The 18,238-nt window shown below is 35.7% G+C and overlaps 1 protein-coding gene across 1 annotated transcript in view; it reads right to left on the reverse strand.

Moving 5' to 3' along the window:
- PPP2R2D (protein phosphatase 2 regulatory subunit Bdelta) overlaps nt 1–18,238 on the reverse strand; it is a 38,902-nt gene that overhangs the window by 9,721 nt on the left and 10,943 nt on the right. The window contains exons 3-9 of the mRNA XM_068951382.1: nt 13,764–13,861; nt 10,337–10,502; nt 8,462–8,574; nt 4,638–4,815; nt 3,385–3,549; nt 1,757–1,926; nt 1,578–1,669 (exon numbers count right to left, since the gene is read on the reverse strand). Of these exons, the coding sequence (XP_068807483.1) occupies nt 1,578–1,669; nt 1,757–1,926; nt 3,385–3,549; nt 4,638–4,815; nt 8,462–8,574; nt 10,337–10,502; nt 13,764–13,861 (982 nt within the window). The remainder of the gene's footprint in view (nt 1–1,577; nt 1,670–1,756; nt 1,927–3,384; nt 3,550–4,637; nt 4,816–8,461; nt 8,575–10,336; nt 10,503–13,763; nt 13,862–18,238) is intronic.

The following is an 18,238-nucleotide window of genomic DNA, read 5'->3' on the forward strand; positions in this document are numbered from 1 at the left end:
TTTTCCAAGAGGCAGAAATCCCCCTGATTGTTAAAATGTCAACCACCTCAGCCTTGTCATCTTATTTGTTAATACACGTTGCCTTCATTACATTAAAAAAAAATCCTAAAGACTAGGAGCCGAATGAGATACTATCAACACAAAATATATTACTCAGGTACGCTGACTGGAAGAATTTTTTGCATTTTCAAAGGGAGGAGAGCATCACAAACTATGACAACTTATGTTTTTATTATATGTTACATAAGTGAGTAAACCTAAACTTGATGATACTTTGACTTTTTTTTAAATATAAAGTTGAAGTGGAATTGCTTTAAAAAGAAATTTAGAAATAAGGGTCAGTTTCATTGCATTTTAGCAGAGCTGAAGAACATATCTCTCTTATATATTTTCTATTAGATACTGTAAACACTGCTAATATATTTTTTTAACTGGACTGATACAGTATGATTATTTCCTCGATGAAAAAAATAAACACAACTCCACCCCTGTTACTAACTGTTGAAGTACCTCCTTTCAAGTAATAGGCTATTTGACTTTATTGACTTGACTTTATTGACCCTGGAAGTCATTTTCTTCTTCTACTTTTAAATCAGATTGTTTACTTACCAAGTTAGTACACAAGTGGCATATAGCAGTACACGTGATCGCAACCATCGCTGCAATAGCAATGTAGGTAGGCTTGACTTTGCTAACTCCTGTATACAGCTTACTAGACTTGACTCCCCTGATCACTATCCTCTTCTAAACCATGTGGTGGATCTTTGGTTCTCCAAAATATGATAGCTTTAGGTCAAAGCTTGTTTCACAGGCTGATCCTGTTACCATCAAATCAAAAACTAACACCTTTTCACTAAACAGCTTTCAAGTACTTGGTGGCAGACAAGTCACTGTTTTAAATCTCAGATATATTCATAAACCTTCTACCAAAAAAAAAAAAAAAAAATTCCCCCAGACAAGCCAACACAAAGTATCCAGATATAAGAGGCAGATCTGCCACAGTATCATCCAGGGGTTATAAACACATTTTAAAAGACTAATATCTGACATTACTGTATCTACTGACAGGAAACATGCACAATTTGGATCAATAAAACTGGCTTTGCTATTTGATTACAATGCTTACACAACTTGCAGTCAAGACCAGCGTTTCCACTACTCTGAACAAACACTTACCTAATACTGTTTTAGCTTCCTTCAGCCTACAGAAAGCACAAGATATAATTTACTAAAACATTGAATGCACATTATTGTATACCTTTTGAAAATAAAACCGAGTGTCCCATTTTCATGGCTTAAGGCTTGAAATGGAAAGTCTTGACTATACAAATCTTCAATAATGATTCAGATTAGAAACAAAATGACAAGCAAAGATTTATTCTGCTCCTGTAACTTGAGGGTGGAAGACTTACAGCTGAAGTCTTCTTGCAAAGTCAGTTCATTTGAATGCAAGTAATGAGATCATTAAAGCTAACGACCGGTTACGGGTTATGTGTTTCAAGACCAGATAATAAATTCCTAAGGGGTGAGGGAAAAGATGAGAACACACACACACACAGAGAAAACAAACACCTTACCTATCAGAACCATTCCAGCAGCATTCAAACTTGTCAAAGATGCAGTCATTTTCATAAAGGGAACAAAGCTTGCTTCGAAGATACTCATGAACCTTTTTGAGACATTTAAAAAGGTATTAGAGAGCTTTAAAGAAAAAGGGGGAGGGGAGAGAACATTTAAGAAAATGTGACCGTCATACTTGATATGTCTCTACAGGCCTGTTTTCCATATTGAGATCCCATACTTTAACCGAAAGGTAGTCTCTCGTCATCATGTATCGACCACTGTGACTGAATTTTACGTCAGATATCGATGATATTATTTCTGAAAAAAATGATCTGCTGCTAGGATCTTCAGGTTCTTCAAAAACTGTAGATAAAAGACACAATTACTAATGAAAACAGCACTAAGCTCTACAGCATCCAGCACTTTCAGTATTTACACAATTTTAGTCATAATGCTAGTTTCTTTTAAAATAAGGTTGCTGTTGAACAGTCTTTTTAATTAGTCTCTTTTTGAACAACGTTAGGCTCCTAGTCATCAGTTTGCTAGATGCCAATCTCCAACATATTCTCAAATAGAGCACAGCATCAGCAAGCTACAATTCAGAGATCTTAGGGATGAATGAGAGAAGAAAAATTAAAAAACAGTGCATGAGTACAATAAACATAACGGATCTACAAAATACGTTGAATAGCAGGAGAAAACATCAGCACCCCCAATGCAAGATATCGCATGACCTGTGTATTTTGAGATAGTGATATATTTTTATTTACATCCAAAAAGTTGCACACCACAATCTATTGAAGTGAAATATTAGTATCAAGTATCAACTTGACATGCAATTGGTATGGTTTTAGAAAGCAGATAAAGAAATATATTATTTGAGCATCATAATCGTTGAACTCAATGTTTCAAGATACAAGCTATCCAGAACTAGCTATATTTTTAAAAAGACCCTTTTTATTAGGAAGTTATTCAGTGAAAAACAATTTAAAGTAAATTTTAACGATTAAGTTTTAACAACTAATAAAATAACTAATTTTAAGTAATAGCTTCAATTAAGTCAAACCAGCTCAGCATTACATATCTCACATTGCACAAATACTTCTTTCCACCAACATAAAATTTTTATCTTCGCTATAGAAAGCTTACCTGCAAATATCAGTACGGTACGTCACCCCACAGGGATAGTAATACAAATAAACCACTACTACTACAGCAGTGAACAAGAAACAGTAGGCTGTGTGCAAGGCATTGGCAGTTTTTCTTACCACTGCAATACATATGCTTTCCTCACCTACATGAGTCTAGGTGGCTCAGATTGAGAACATTCATGTTTCACCCCTGCGAACTAACTTCAAACTCAGCACATATTCTTAAGGTCAAATTCTATCCCAGTAGGTGCAAACGGTCACAAATTAAACGGATTCTGGCAGCCTCGGACCAGTTCCTAACGTGTAAAGGTGAATAAACTGCCCTAAACTGGCATTTGTTAAGCAGATACCTTTTAGAAGCACCAAGACTGAGTCTGGACAGAAGACAGGTCTCACTGGTGCCAAAAGCACTTGTTCCCATCAGTTTATGATGCATAAATGGGTAAACAGGAGCAGAGTCAGATCGTCAATTGTCTCATGCTATACTTCTGCTTGTTGGTGGCCTAGAACAAGACAATTAAAATGTTCCATTCTACAAAACTACCACCCCTTACCTTGTAAAATCTTTACCAATAAGCAGAACTTGGTATGCTTATTTATAAGCAGAATACCTATACAGTCTGTCTTGCAGAAAAGAAAACAAAAACCAGAAAAACACATCCTAACTCACATTTTGAATGCCTATCGCAGAGGGCTGAAGAACGCATATCACAGAGTCGAATAGTTCCTTTGCTACTACTGTAGACAAACACGTTACAGTGATGAGGGTGGAACTCTGCAGCAGTAATCACTTCTGTCAGTTCCTCCATGTTAGCAGGCTTAATATCTACAATATCTGGGAAGGTTTTGGTAAAGGCAAAGAACATTTTACATTCAAATCAATTCTCGTAGATAGCTATAAAAAAAAAAGTTAAAAATAAACTCAAATCCAATGCAGAGAAATAGGGTAAGATCTTGACTTCTACTATGTGCCATTTGCATAAAGTAAAAAGGACCCGAGTAGATTAAAAAAATAGAATTTTAGAGATCAATTTTAACATATGCTGGAGATAACTGAGGAAGAACAGAATGATGATCTACAGAATTCATTCCAAAACATACGCTAGATCTATCCACAGAAGCACAAAGAGCCAAGAACTATTTTGCATTTTTCTTAGGAGTTCTTTATTTGCATAGTAGTAACATAGAAAAAGAAAACAAAACAGAGTTAAAAGACTTTTCTTAGAATGAAGCTAGGCTCCATAGTGCCAAATAAAGCACCGAGTAAGATCAAGCTCACAGGCAGAAACCTCATAGACTCTCTCAAACCTCCTTTTTAATGCCTTCTTACTGAACACTGAGTACACATTACCTCTCCATTTACCTAAAGCCTTTCTAACTTGGAGTATGCTGTTTAATATTTCTGCAACTGCTATTTTACTGCAAGTTTGCCAATGTAGGACATATTACTACAGTTTTAGCTTGGCAGGCTTGGAAAAATATAAAAGCTTTTCAAATCATTTCTACTGTTAACAATATTATTTGCTATGGAAAATTCAAACTTTAAAATTTAATTTATTTAAAAGAAATGTTATTTTAGACAGCTAAGAGAGAGAGAGACCTTAAGCTTTGGAAAATAAAATCAACAGTAACATATGGTCTACTTTTCATCTCTCTACTCTTATTTAAACTTCTCTTCAGAAATCAAACTACCCACAGTACTTTTTAAATCAACAGTTTTCCACTGAAAGAAGGCTCAAACTCAAGCATGAACGAAAGCATCCGAAGGCCTGCTTTCCCTGTATTAAATCTCTAGATTTTAAAAACCTGTATTTTAATGCCTAGAGTCAAACATTCATTCTGATTAGTAAAATTCAAGTGATTCTATTAAACACACAAATTACATGTGCCCCAGGGTTCATAAAGGACATAAAAAAAGGATACTAAAACTTCTATCTGTGATTTCTAAATGCCATAGGTTAATCCTTAGGTCATCTGCAGAAAGGTACGTTTCATGATCACTATTTACTGAAATAGAGTTTATGTGATAAGTATGTGCATTTGCAAATATCCTTCTGGGACTTGCTTCTACCATTAGGTCCATGGGTTTCAATATTGGAACCTAAAACATGAAAAAGAACAGTCAAATGCTGCATAGAAGTGGTATTTGTTTCAGAAGATTTAAATTAATGCACTCCACAGGTTCCAATTTCAATCTGCTGGATTCCCCCCCTCCCCACACCAATTTTCCAGCAGGAGTACAGATTTGTCCTAATTTTTCATAGGACCACAGAAGTTAATGAGCACAGCTGCAAACCTCATGTTATGAAATACACAATATTTTGCCTAATGGCAAACACTAATAGTAGAACTTCGATTTCTTCTTTCTAAAAATGGTTCACCTAGTTCTAAACATTTTTCAACTCCTCAGAGCAAAAAAAACTTAACAGCCTATGAATGCTGGCTTAGCATACAAACAGCAAAAAAACCTCTGACAGACTTCTGCAAGAGTTACCTGTGAAATACAGAAGCTTTGTACCTCCTCCATCAGGAAAATGGTATATGTGTATAATGCAATTTGAGGATGATGTTAATTTGAAACTAGTGCTTCTCCTCCATTCCCAAATTAGAGGAATGCTTGTGAAAGGAAAAGTTAGAAAAAACCCCCATAATTTGTTTACTCTGAACAGTCACTTTGATTTTATGAACACATGGACACCTTTTTTCCACAACTAGTTGGAAGGAAGACACAGTTTATCACAGTCAAGCGAATTAAGCTTCCCTCTAGCTCCCTCTCAAGTTTTATCACTGACCAGCAAGTGAATAGTTTAAGATTGCCCATGGTCATCCTGTGCTCTTCTAACACACACAGTTCAACATAATGCTACCCTTCATCATTCAAACAAGAAAAAAAATTATGCGTGTCCAAGATTATCTGGCTTCCTGGAACACAAAACACATCATCCAAGAGCTCTATAATTGTTTTCACCATGTATCTATCTTACAGCCCATTTATAGCATAAATGGTAATGATTAATTTTAATCAGTTACTGCTTACTAGACAATCTTTGTATCTGACCATGAACATTCTTAGCTCTTAGTTCCTGCTCAATTATGAAATCAAAAATGAATTAATGCACGTCACCAGGAATAGTACTTTGATATGTCCTGGTCTTTATGTAAAGGATGCAACTTTGAAGTGCTTCTTCTCCTATGAATCTACTTTGTTATAAAGAAATGGGGATTATAACTTCTGTAATGGAACATGCAAACAAAGCCCATAGGACAAGCTATATATATACACTCTAGATCCCCAAATCCTAATAAATCTAATATATGAAGGTAACTCTAGGTGCAGCAGAGCTCCCTCCTCTCCCCCAATCTTTTCTCACACTTTGTTCATTCCATCATCTTTTTCTGCAAGATGTAGCGCCTGGCAACATTTGCAGCTCATCCCAACCCTCCTTTCCTAGAAATAGAGCAAATTTAGAAGACTAACTTTTAAGAGGGAGGTTCTTGCTTTTTGATGCCTTCCTCCCATTCTGCTTGCTGCTTCCTAGAATATATTCAAGTGCTTAAAATAGATATTCACACACTTCTTCAGTGATATAAGCAATACCATGTAAAACCATGGGGCCATATTCTGAACTCTCCAGGTTCCCAGATGGGTAGTCTACTCCTACATAAGGCCAAGGTTGTAGAAGCCAAAATTTCATCTGTACCTATTTTCCATCATCCCAGCCATTGCATTTGCAGCTAGTAAGTCTAATTTATTTCCTTCTTTTTAGATATTTTAATCTGATGATCCTATCAGATCTTGGCTCCCGAATACTTGTGTAGCAAGACACTTTCCAGAAGAACTGGTTGCCCTTTCCCAGTGTGACTATGCATTAGGCTCACGTATACCTAAAGCTTCAGTTCAACATTCAGTTGAAAGAAAAAGAAAGAAAAGAAAAGAAAAACTGTGTAGTCCCAGCAAATATCAAAGAGTGACACAAGCTCTGAAAGCAGTAAAAACCTTAGTTTAAATCCCATTAATGGTAAAAGTCATTATTCCATTTCAGAAACTCATGCTTTAAATGGTCCCAGGTTTGGAGCACTAACTCTACTATTATATCCCTACAAAGATGGAAAAAAATTCAAAATGCAACTATACATTAAGTTTCCCAAACGCTCAGAATCGACCTCTGACAAAAACACCTTCAACCTAACTGCAGAATTCCCAACGCTCAGTTTAAAAATTTAAGTCTTGTTCCTAGAAAAAAAATACAAAAGGTTAAATACAAAGTTAAAGAAATATTCAGCAAAACCTGAATTATCAGTACAACCAAAGCTGAATATTTCCTAAATTCACACAGCCTACGCATTAATGCCAATGAAGAGACCCTACCTGCCAGTTTCACCGATCAGCACATCGGGAGGATGAAGGTAAGGTGGGTGCCTACTCTTCCTTACTAGTGGCACAGATACTACAGCACTATCCTCTGCTGGTATAGCCAGAGCAAGGAAAAGACAGTATACGAAAGGCCTTTGCATACTGAAATAAGCGTTCCCTACGCATGTTCCCCATTATATTTTGTGGGGGAAACAGGCTTCATCCTAAATGGACAAAGTTTTATTTAAAACGTTGAACAAGTTTAGTAACTTTCAGCACCAACACAACTGAATCAAAGCTGAATCTGCTCCAGCATCCAGCAATACGTTTCATTCAGTGGTGGCTCACCATACATAGCATTTTAAAAATCTCAGCTACAAAGACGAGATGACCGAAGTGTTACATGCTCTTCCATTATTTCAGTTAAATACTTTAAAGCAGTGATTTCATTCTGCTTTCCCAGCTGGAATAAATAAATTTGTTGCGGCTTACTGCCCAACACCTCATTCCATAACAGTCTGCATATTTTGTTGTTTTGTGTTAAAAAAGAAAATAGAAGCTATCCTTAGCCATAGATAACAATTTATATGGTGCAAAGTAAATAGAAATTATTAGTCATATTTCTAGACACATGAAAGAGTTTCATGGTAAAAAAATTTGGTGTAAGTTTTTTTTTCTCCTGAAACACCATTCTTATTTCAAATTAAATATGGCTTCAAGTATGTGTCAGAAGTGTCTAGTTTAAAAAAGTAATCATGGTCTATCAGCACACTCCTTGGGTACAGCTAAGCCAGAACGACTAGATGCAACAGTTTAGATTAACTAGAAAGTACAGACTGAACTTTTTATTACTATTCTTAATGCTGCACCAAAACATTAGACTATTTTAACAATAAAGCATTATGAATCCATACTTTCTGTAAATTGAGTTCAGAGTATAACAGTCTCAGTTAGTGACATTCTGAAATGCTGCAATTTTAGGCCAGAATATCTTAAATCTTACATTTTACAGCTCTCAACACATCAGGATCTCTTTTTCTACAGTCAATTTGAATACACTCAGGTAGGCTAATGTTGTCTCTAGCCAAGTATTTTTAATTAAAAGAGTTTAAAATTCAAATCCATTTTAAATATGTTAAGGTGTTCCGAGAAAAACATAGTGGAAAGCTAATAAAATAAGACAGACCTCCGTGGCTATAGTAAGTTTTTCAAACTAACCTTTTCTTATAGGTATGTCTTTATAATTAAGTATCTCCATTTTATAAACGTTTTCAGTGTCCCTGACCAAAGCACCATTTCTAATCTACGCATTTCAGATGACAACTTTGGTAGTACAAAGGTAAAGAAGTAAATGAGAACAAAAAATATTTAAAGTCAAAGAGCAGAAACATACCCGTAGCGCTGTGATTCTGAAAGGATCCCTAAGTCTTCCATCTTCATCTTTTAAATTATAACCTTCGGCTCTTTTATCCCTTTCACTTATTTTCCATAATTTAATAGTTTTATCTAAAAACCAACAAAAATTCACATCCTTGAGAATGAATTAAATTCAAAATAAATCACTAAATAATAGAGTCAGCAGAGTGGGTATTCTTTTTTCATCTAGCTGTCCACTGCTTGCCACAAAGAACCTCACTGGAGTCCTTTGAACAACAATATGATATAAAATACAACCCTCCCTATACATATTTCAAACGCTTTGCCTTCAGTTGTAGCGTTTAACAGAATTGGTACTAAAAAAAAAAATAAAGCCCAAATACATACACTTGGCGGCTGGGGATGGGAAACCAATGAATGTAGCAGTGAAAGGGAAAAACAACATACAGACAAATACATTCCATGGTCAATCTACCGTACTGTTTAATTTGAATAAAACAAAAGCCTTCACCTGAAAAATAAGGCACTAAACATATTCACTGAAATTACCCTTCACAAGATAAGCGTTACACATCAGTTACCAAAATTCACTAGTAAGCCCTGTACTGACTACCTAACCTGTTTTAAATAACAAGAAAAACGCTAGAAGAAAGAGCTTACAGGCAAATACGAATTACTTATAACTTCCTTAAATTAAGGAAAATCAAATTTGTTTCAAGTGTCTGCTAAGAGACAACTAAAGGCAATAACAGAGTAGGAACTTGCTTTGTTATTTTAGGATTCCATGTCCAGCGGCATGTACTCCCCAGGTCTTACTAAGAGAAGTCTGTCCAAATACAGAATGCAAGTATAAACCAAGAATAAGATCTATAGGTACTTGAAAACAAACCTCTCCTCCACAAACTACAAGGTATTTTTAAAATATTTAAGACTTAAAAAAAAGTTTAAGATTGATTTGAATTTAATATGACTTAGATCAAAGCAAGTACTGCAGACAGAAGTCATTCTTGCTTTTGAAGTTTTGTATAGCAGGAAGTACATCAGCACTTTTATAAAATCATTTAAGTACAAGGAAAAGTATGATCCAAACTCTCAGGAGCAACACTTATTCCTCTGACAGTAAAAGCAAGTTTTTCCATGCACACTTCTACATATTAAAGCTTGCTCCATGACACGATAAAATGAAATAGTCCTAATAATCATAACACTGATTACACCAGGAATATAAGTAACAACTAATATCATACTGGAGAAGAAAAAAAAAAAAAAAGAATGAGTAGGTCAAAGAAAAGGTGGCGGCATTGCTACCTTTCCAACTTGTAATTTTTGCATTGCATTTATATATTCTAAGGTCCACAGCGAAAATGGTACAAATTGCTCCTTTTTATGTGACTGTTGCTTTTTAAACCATGCGCTGTTTTAAGGATGCACAAGTTTTGATACTAGAAAAGTAAAAAGAGCACTGTAACCACAGTGTTTCAATTTCAAATTCTTATCTTTAAAATATATCTGGGATCAGAAAAGCTTCAATCATCCTAATTTTGAAACATCAGCCACGCTTTCAGACTTCTACTACAGTTTAGCATACTGGGAAGCCCTTTATACAGAATCCAAACTAAAAGGCAGAGTAACAGGGTATGCAAACTGGTAACAAGGCCAGCATATCCACATGATGTAATTACGCCTATTATGTTGCTGCTTCACTACTTTCAAATTTGTAAGTCAGTAATCTACAGTATTACAATCAAAGCATATTTAACATATAATTAGAAGCAAGAGAAGACATTAAAACAGTCCCAAAACACCCCCTAGAATCACAAATGGATCAAGGGTAAGATAATATTTAAATGAGGTATAAAAAGTTCTTTTTGCAAAAATAAAATGTCCTTACCATTTGTAGACAGCAGGAAATGAGCAGCATTCTGTTGTGGTAACCACCTAATTTTATTAATTTTTTCCTCAATTTCTAGACTTTTCAAGTAGTCAAACTCAGGTTCATGACTCTGAAAGGTACTGTAAACATTATATTCTCCCCTAGAATGAGGACGGCTTTTATTCTGCAAGGAAACATAATATTTCTTGAAACTGATGTTACTCAGTTCATTAAGAATTGTACATATGTTACAATTTCTAGTCATTAGTTTGTAAGTGTCAACTAGAAAGTAAACTTACAACAGGTCTTGATGAACTTGACATTTTTACTCCATGACAGCATCCAGTTTAGCATCACTACAATGCACAGAGACTTACTTTTTTAAAAATAGCTTTATGCATAAATAATAAGTTCTTTGATTAGACAAATTAAAGTACTTTAAGAGGCATGTCGCTTGCAAAGGAATTCCTGTGTGTGTTTTGAAGAGTTCTTGGCTATACTATTACCAAGCAGTTTCAACAAAATCAGAGCAAAGAGATTAGCTACGTCCTAAATCCTAAACCTTCAACTCTAAGGCATCAGTTTCCCCACTTCATTTAATCTCCATACCTGTCCTTATCCAAAACTCACTCCTCTAATCACCAAGATATGGACAAAATACTGGTTTCCAGACCATCAAATGTTTAAGGACCTAGAACATGGTGTAATTAAATATGGTTTTACAAAACCATGACTATAAAAAGTCACTGATGAAGGGCTGGAAAGATCAAACATTAGAACTGGCTCCCTTCCTACTCTCTTTAACAAATACTGTACACAGAAAAGGTATTACGGTTTACATGTAAGCTCTGACAACCTTTCTCATCATAAAATCTCGAGGGAAGGTACTGCCACATTTTCATCTGAGCCTTTCTATAGTGTTCATCACAATAGACCAAAGATTATTACACAGACAAACAACTTTTTCCCTTAAAAACTAGAGGACAACTTTGTATTTTTCTCATTTGGTAGATGGGGTACCCTGGAACAGAGATCAAAGTCACAAGTATCCACTGATTTGCAATATCAGATTTGAGGTATCTAGTTATTTGGCTTTTCAAATAAGTTAATGTTAGATACTCATTCATGTTTGGAGAACAGCCCCCCGCTGGTGAGCTGCATGTGCCCAGAACTTCTGAGAAAACAAATTACCATAAAACACAATTGGAAACCATTCACTTGAGAAGAAGTAAACCATTGCAAAGACAGGCAGGAATCAGTTGCCCAGGAAAAGCCTATTCTGCACACTGACTGATGGTATGTGACTGGGAGAACAGCAGTGACTCACGCCATTAAAGACTGCTGCACCAACCTAAGGCTCCGAAGGCAACCTTTGTTCTGAAACTTCCTTACATTTCCATGCTTGACTTTGCAACTTCCGATAAGGTTATTTTGGCCAGTTTCTTTCTGCTGTCTCTCACAAGCATGGAATTTTCGTTAACTCTGCATGTGAAATTTTATAACTATGTTGGATTGTTATTAACCTAATCTAAAATTCAACTAAACTATAAGATTTTACTTCATTACATTTTCAGTATCATTTGAGTAGATGTTTTTCCTCCTTGCCAGAAATTCTGTAGTTTTGTACATGATACGAGTACTTTTGTACTAAGACACACATCCATGCCCTGTTCTGCGTTAGATCAGCTGAAGCATGTCACTTTACCTGTGCGTGAAGAAATCAAAACCTATCAAATGAATGAGTTAAATACATATCAAGACCATAAGCAGTTAGGCTTCTGAAGTCATTTGATTCCAGGGGTCTTTTCTTTTATTAAAACACGAGTTCCGTAACTCCTAAACTGGATATAGGCAGAGAGAAATTTAACTGAATGCTGATGAGATTGTTGCAGTGAACTAAGCAACGTTAACTTACCAGATGGTAACCTTGGAAAGTCCACAGCAATCAAGTTGAGAATAAAAATGAAAGTCCTCATGTTCAGATGGTTGGGGAGGGACAGAAAAGAATAACTCTTATGCCTACTTCTTCCTACAGCTCATATATGCTCCCAGAAGACAGCTGAATATTCCTGTGTGAAGTCTGACTTGTTTTTCTAAACTATGAGGAAATTATTTGACAGTTGGGTTTTGACTTACAGAACAACCGAGCACTAAACAGCTGGAAGACAACCAATAATAGTTCCACTCTAAACAAGCATCAAGAAACCAAAGACCCAGAGCAGGTGGACACTTCTGACCTTGACCTCTCTGTGCTTTAGTTAAGTCTATACAGCAGACTAACTGATAAATGGACTATGAGCTCTCTAGGTGAAGTAGTATAATGTTTCAGCAGCTTTTTCAGCGATTGTATTTTCATTTTACTACCTCTCAAAATCCTTACTTGAAAACTTATAAATCACCTTTGGTAAAATATTTTATAAATGGTACTACAGTAAGGATGAAATGCAAAACATTAACTCAGTTCATTAGCTGAGCATCATCTGAACCACACAACAAAAGTGGGATTCTGCTGGAAAAAAAAAAAAAAATAGAACAACTAAAGATTAGCATGTTCCAGGCACAAAAAAGCTGAATTTAGAATTCCATGCTCAACTTTGCTATGTCTCATGTAAGAAAAAACTCAAAACCAAAATTCTCATCAGCTCTTCAAAGAAAAGCATAAGCATACTCTTCAGTAGCAGGAAAAAAAAAAATGCCACATGGAAAGTTCAATCTTTAAAGAAAACAAGTCAAGGTTTCTCCCAAACATGATAAGGGACAACAAATATCTGTCTGCATAAGGCTTATTTAGTAAGTCAGCATTTAGTGCACTCTTCCAGTACACACTACTTCTGTGGATATATATAAAGCTCAGTAGTATATCTCTGCTGAACAGGCAGAATACAGTGCAGTATCATCACAGAAATGAATAGCATTGCAAAGATCCAGCTGAAAAGCCACATAACTTTGGGAGGGGAGATGTCTTCCTACCCTCTGGGTCTAGAATTCCCAAGTTTTTCTGGAGAAGTAGCTGCTGCACTGTTTTAGAGCCATAGGTTCCTAAAACACACCAGACTTAATTCTTCAATTTCTGAACCATCTTTTCCTTTCCTCCTTGCAGTTTAACATGTGTTCTCCTTTACTCTTAAGCTGTTTTCAAGAACATTAGCATTTACCTTAGATCAACTTGACCCTAAGTGTAAAGTTTAGGAGAAAGTCCACAGGCAGTTCTGCAAGATGATATTGAGCACACTAGGCACATATATAAAGTGGTCATCTATTTCTTTTTGTGGGAGGTTACCCCCAAACCAACCTACCAAGTTCAGTAAAAGGTAGATATTTAGAAGTTTGGACTATTTAGGGTTTTCTGAGAAAACTATCAAACCATTTAAATGCTGAAAAGATGAAGTGAGACCGTGCAACACAAGAGCAGTGTAATAGCACTTTTATTTTTCATGGCACTGACCTCTTGTTCCCTTTGAAATATAACCACTCTGCCACCTTTGTCTCCTGTTGCAAGAAGATCACCAGAGTAATTAAATTCAACTGTTGAAATAATATCAGCTGTAAACAGAACAGAAATAAAATAGCACTGTAATGTGTAAAGCAAATCAAGATGTTTCAAGACTTGAACACAAAACAAGACCACTCAACGTTTATTAATGCAACTGAAGAACTATTTGATTTACACCACTGTATCCAAAAATTAAATCCTATTTCAAAGTCTATCAATTTTTTTTAAATTTAAAACTTTTTCTCAGTTCAAGCGTTCAAATTTGAAGTCTGAGGGCCTTCATTCATAAAAGAGAAGGCATATTGTTTTAAGAATCCAAACTACGTATTCTGCTGGAATTATCTGTTGACAGTAAACACTGATACACATGAGAGAGTTGTGCCTGCACAGAGCTTCAAAGAATAAGAATCATATTAGAAGAGCTCATCAGGTATATTACTCTGGAGTATCACTGCAGCTTAAACTGACCACAGTGAGGTTGGCACATACCTGCCTTACCCCTGAGCTGAGTATTTATGCAGTTAGTTCAGGAAACAAAGCCGGCCAAAAGAATAATAAAAAAAAGGAAATAAAAGTTTGACAGTTTAGCTTCCTGGACCAACTCAGTGCAGATTCATGAGCACTGATACAACAGATAGGCCGCAAGGATAATGGCAGGTGAAGAAATAGGAGAGCAAAGGAAAAGACCGCAGGAGCTCCAATTTAGACCGACTTAAGCTCCCTTGGAAGCAAACCCTGAAAACCACTAGCATTTATTTACCGCTGATGATAGATGCTCTACTGCGTGCCACAAGAAATCTTTGCAAGTGGCAATAAAGAAATAATTGTCATCAAACAATCTCTAACCAAGAGAAGAACTAATTGAAGGCTATAAATGTCTGCCAAGTTTTAAGCAGACAGTAAAAACAAACAATTAGACAAAACAAAAACACATACACACTTTGACAGTGTAAAGTTGTCAGTAAACAGTTTAATCACAGAGTTGTTGGCTAGCCATATAAATATTTCACTATATTATGGAGGTAAAAACAACTTGTAAATTTTCAAGTATTTCATGACAATTACCTTCAGAGTCTGTAATTGGAGAGTCGATGAAAAACTACCTGTATTGATTTTGATGTGTCGTTTTCGATTGATTGCTTTGATTTGAACTTTAAATCCCTTTGAGTTACCCCCCCACTCTTAGCAGGCAGATGTTTAGACATTCTAATCAGCTTTCCCAATATATCATTTAAGTTATTAGCAGATCCCCTTCAAATAGTTTCTTCCTAGCGTACAGAGATTTTTTTTTTTTTTGGGGGGGGGGGGGGACCCAAACAAACCAAACAACAAAACAACCTGAACTTGCTACAGATTTATCCCAGCCTTCAAAATTATACTACTAACTTGCTTCTGGATACTTCTATTTCTATATTTATCCTTCTTTAAAATGTTATAAAAAGATTCCATTTTGGTAAAGAATGGGATGATGGCTAATCCAGAATCTTCAGCAGACTTGCTTAAAAACAGACCCAAAGCAAACAAACAAAAAACTCCACACACAAGAACTGCAGTACTGCTGCACATACTGTAGTGAAAATCAAGTCTTTCCCTAATCCGTCTATTTTTCCAAATTAACTACACTGTTAGGTTCTAACTAGAGTTTCCAGCATACCTTGCTCTCCCTTCACAAAGGGAACTTCAGTTGCCATCACGATGCCTAACTACAGTGACCACCAGTTTTACAGTTCCTCAGTCATTTCTAAACTTGAGCCAGAGAATTCTTGGTAAATTTATCCCTTCACTGGCGACCTCTTTCCAAGTTATTAGGAATCAATCTTTTTTGGCTTCACTAAGAACACTGTCAGAATAAAAATTATTTCCCAGTTTTATACTTCTGGTACATGACCATTTTGCCTCAGTAGGAGACTGTATATAGAAGTATTTAAAACACAAAAACAAAACAAAAAAAAACACACCCAAAACAATACTCCTCTCTCCAAATGACTAAAATGGATTTACAGCAATAAATAGTTACATACTAAAAATAACAAAGGTTTCACTAGTACTAAATCATCCCTTACTTTAGAAATTGCCTTAAGAGTTCCTTGTAACACCTCACTAATAAAATCTTAAGACACAGCGGTACATGCATACATTTAGTTATACCTACATACATATAAATATTTTAAAAAACTCATGTCACCATATAGAATGGTGCTGCATGTCTGCTCAACTCAAAAGATATAAATTAAAAAACCTATCTATTCCACTTACCTAGAAACTACGTAGAGCAATAACATTTTACAGGCATTTTTCTTCACTGAACCTTTATGTTAAAAATTAAGATGCCTGCAATAAGTTTAAACAATGATATAAGATCTGCTGATCCGTGTGTGAACGGGACCTCTGTCCCTCTCTTTGGAAGGTTAAAGAAAATTCAGATTATCGATGCATCAACACCTGTACTTCCTACCCTGTAAGCAAACCAAACCGAGGAGATGATAGACAAACCGAGTTTAAAAGGGCTATAAAGAGACTGCGGTTTCTAGCACACTGATTTCCCAGTGAATCCTGTTCACACCTCTTACTCCAGTTAAGTTAAAAAGAATATACAGGTTACATTGCATATAATTTGAACAATTTTATCTGCCCTTAAAGCTGATATACTAGTTCACTTTTCCAAAGTTTATCACATTTCTCTAATTAAACCACAAACACTCAGAAAGACAGGGAAGTCTCACATACATGAAGAGTATATGAACTGGTCCATGCAAAGCTTTCTCTCAACTGGATTTTTTTTTTCCTCTCCAAGAATGAAAGTAAACTTTTTTTATTAACGTAAGTGATAAATCATATGGCACGAGAAATACCTCCTGTGAAACCTTACACAGGGCACACGTTTACAAGTTAGAAGCGATTAGTGACTGAGGTATGCATAGATGCCATATGACTGGTTAATGCTAGAAGCAGTAGATAGCTATGCCTCAAATTCTCAAGGTAACTGGATCACTTGCATTTAACAGAGTCATGACAATAGCAACCTTTCATCCCCAAAATAGTATATTTAAACTGGTGCAATCCTGTGGAAGTGCAGAATTTGCTGAGTTCCGGGGGGGTGGGGAATCTATCTTTAAGGAAAATTGCTGGATCCACTGCAGAAATCAAAAAGCAAAATTCTAGTACCCCTGCAGACAAGCTATAAAATTTTTCCCCCAGAATTTTCAGCTACAAAACTCATTTTTCTTTTTCCTTCATTTTGATGTACATTTTCCTCCAAGAACTGTTATCCACATTTGGAAAAAAGCTGATTTTAAATATCTTAAGTGTTCTGAGCATTTTAAACAAGGTCCTTTCAATAAAACTTGTATTTTATATGTATATAGTAATCCTGAAAATGTTTTAAAGCCAATACATTCTTCCTCCATGGTAATCAAGGGAAGAATAAGAGGTAAAAGACTCAAGAATCAGTGCCAAGAAAGGAGAACTCTGTAGGTGGCTAATACAGTTGTTGGGCCTCAGTACTGATCCATGTTAATCATTTCCACAATTACACATTTGCTTTGTGCCCAATACATACCTAAATTGTGTGAATGTATAAGTTATAGGTCATTACAAATGGTTGACTGGCTAAGAGGTTTTACAGTTAAGAATACCAAATATCTTATCATAAGCAAAGAACGTAGGAGTAAAGTAAGGAAGCTAGCATGCCCCTGAACTAGCTGGAAACATTATCTTCATTGAATTTTACTCTAAGGTTGCTACAGTGCAAGAATAAAAAAGTAAAACTCTTACCTCCCAGTATCACTCAATTATATACGTAAAAATAGGTATATCAGGAGACACCACAGGAAAGCAGAAAACCAAGGAAAACCAAAATGAACAGATAAGGCACTCAATCCAAGGTGCAGTGACTTGATAGAGTAAGTTTATGACATTTGCAGTACTCTTCTCAAATATTCAGTAGCCCTTAAGTTACAAAGATTTACCACTATCAAAACTATTATTCCACTACCATGAAATCTGAAAGCCATTCAGGTATAGATATTTCCACTCACTGAAACATTAAACTGCCCTAGTAGGAACAAATCACTCCTTAACATAAGTAAAGAAATGAAATCATAAAAAATGCTTTTCCTTCTAGCTTTAGAAAGTAAAAGAGGTGTTAATAGTTTCTCCCATGTACACTATCAAAGTATTTACAGAATTACTTGCTCAAAATACACTAAATACCATTTTTGCTTTAACGTGCATGAGAAGTCAACATCAGCTGTCTGACAGTTGTTATTTACTAGCAGTGCTAGGTGTCTAAACTGAATATTGGGTTCCACCCATTATGCTAAGCATTGCAGAAAAACACTAAAATCCAGACACTGCCTGAATTCTAAGTTTTTTTTTTTTTTTGGGGGGGGGGGGGGGGAGAAGAGAGATGAGAGAGCAAACAAGGT

This window comes from Struthio camelus, chromosome 7 (assembly GCF_040807025.1).
Source record: "Struthio camelus isolate bStrCam1 chromosome 7, bStrCam1.hap1, whole genome shotgun sequence".
Classification (NCBI taxonomy): domain Eukaryota; kingdom Metazoa; phylum Chordata; class Aves; order Struthioniformes; family Struthionidae; genus Struthio; species Struthio camelus.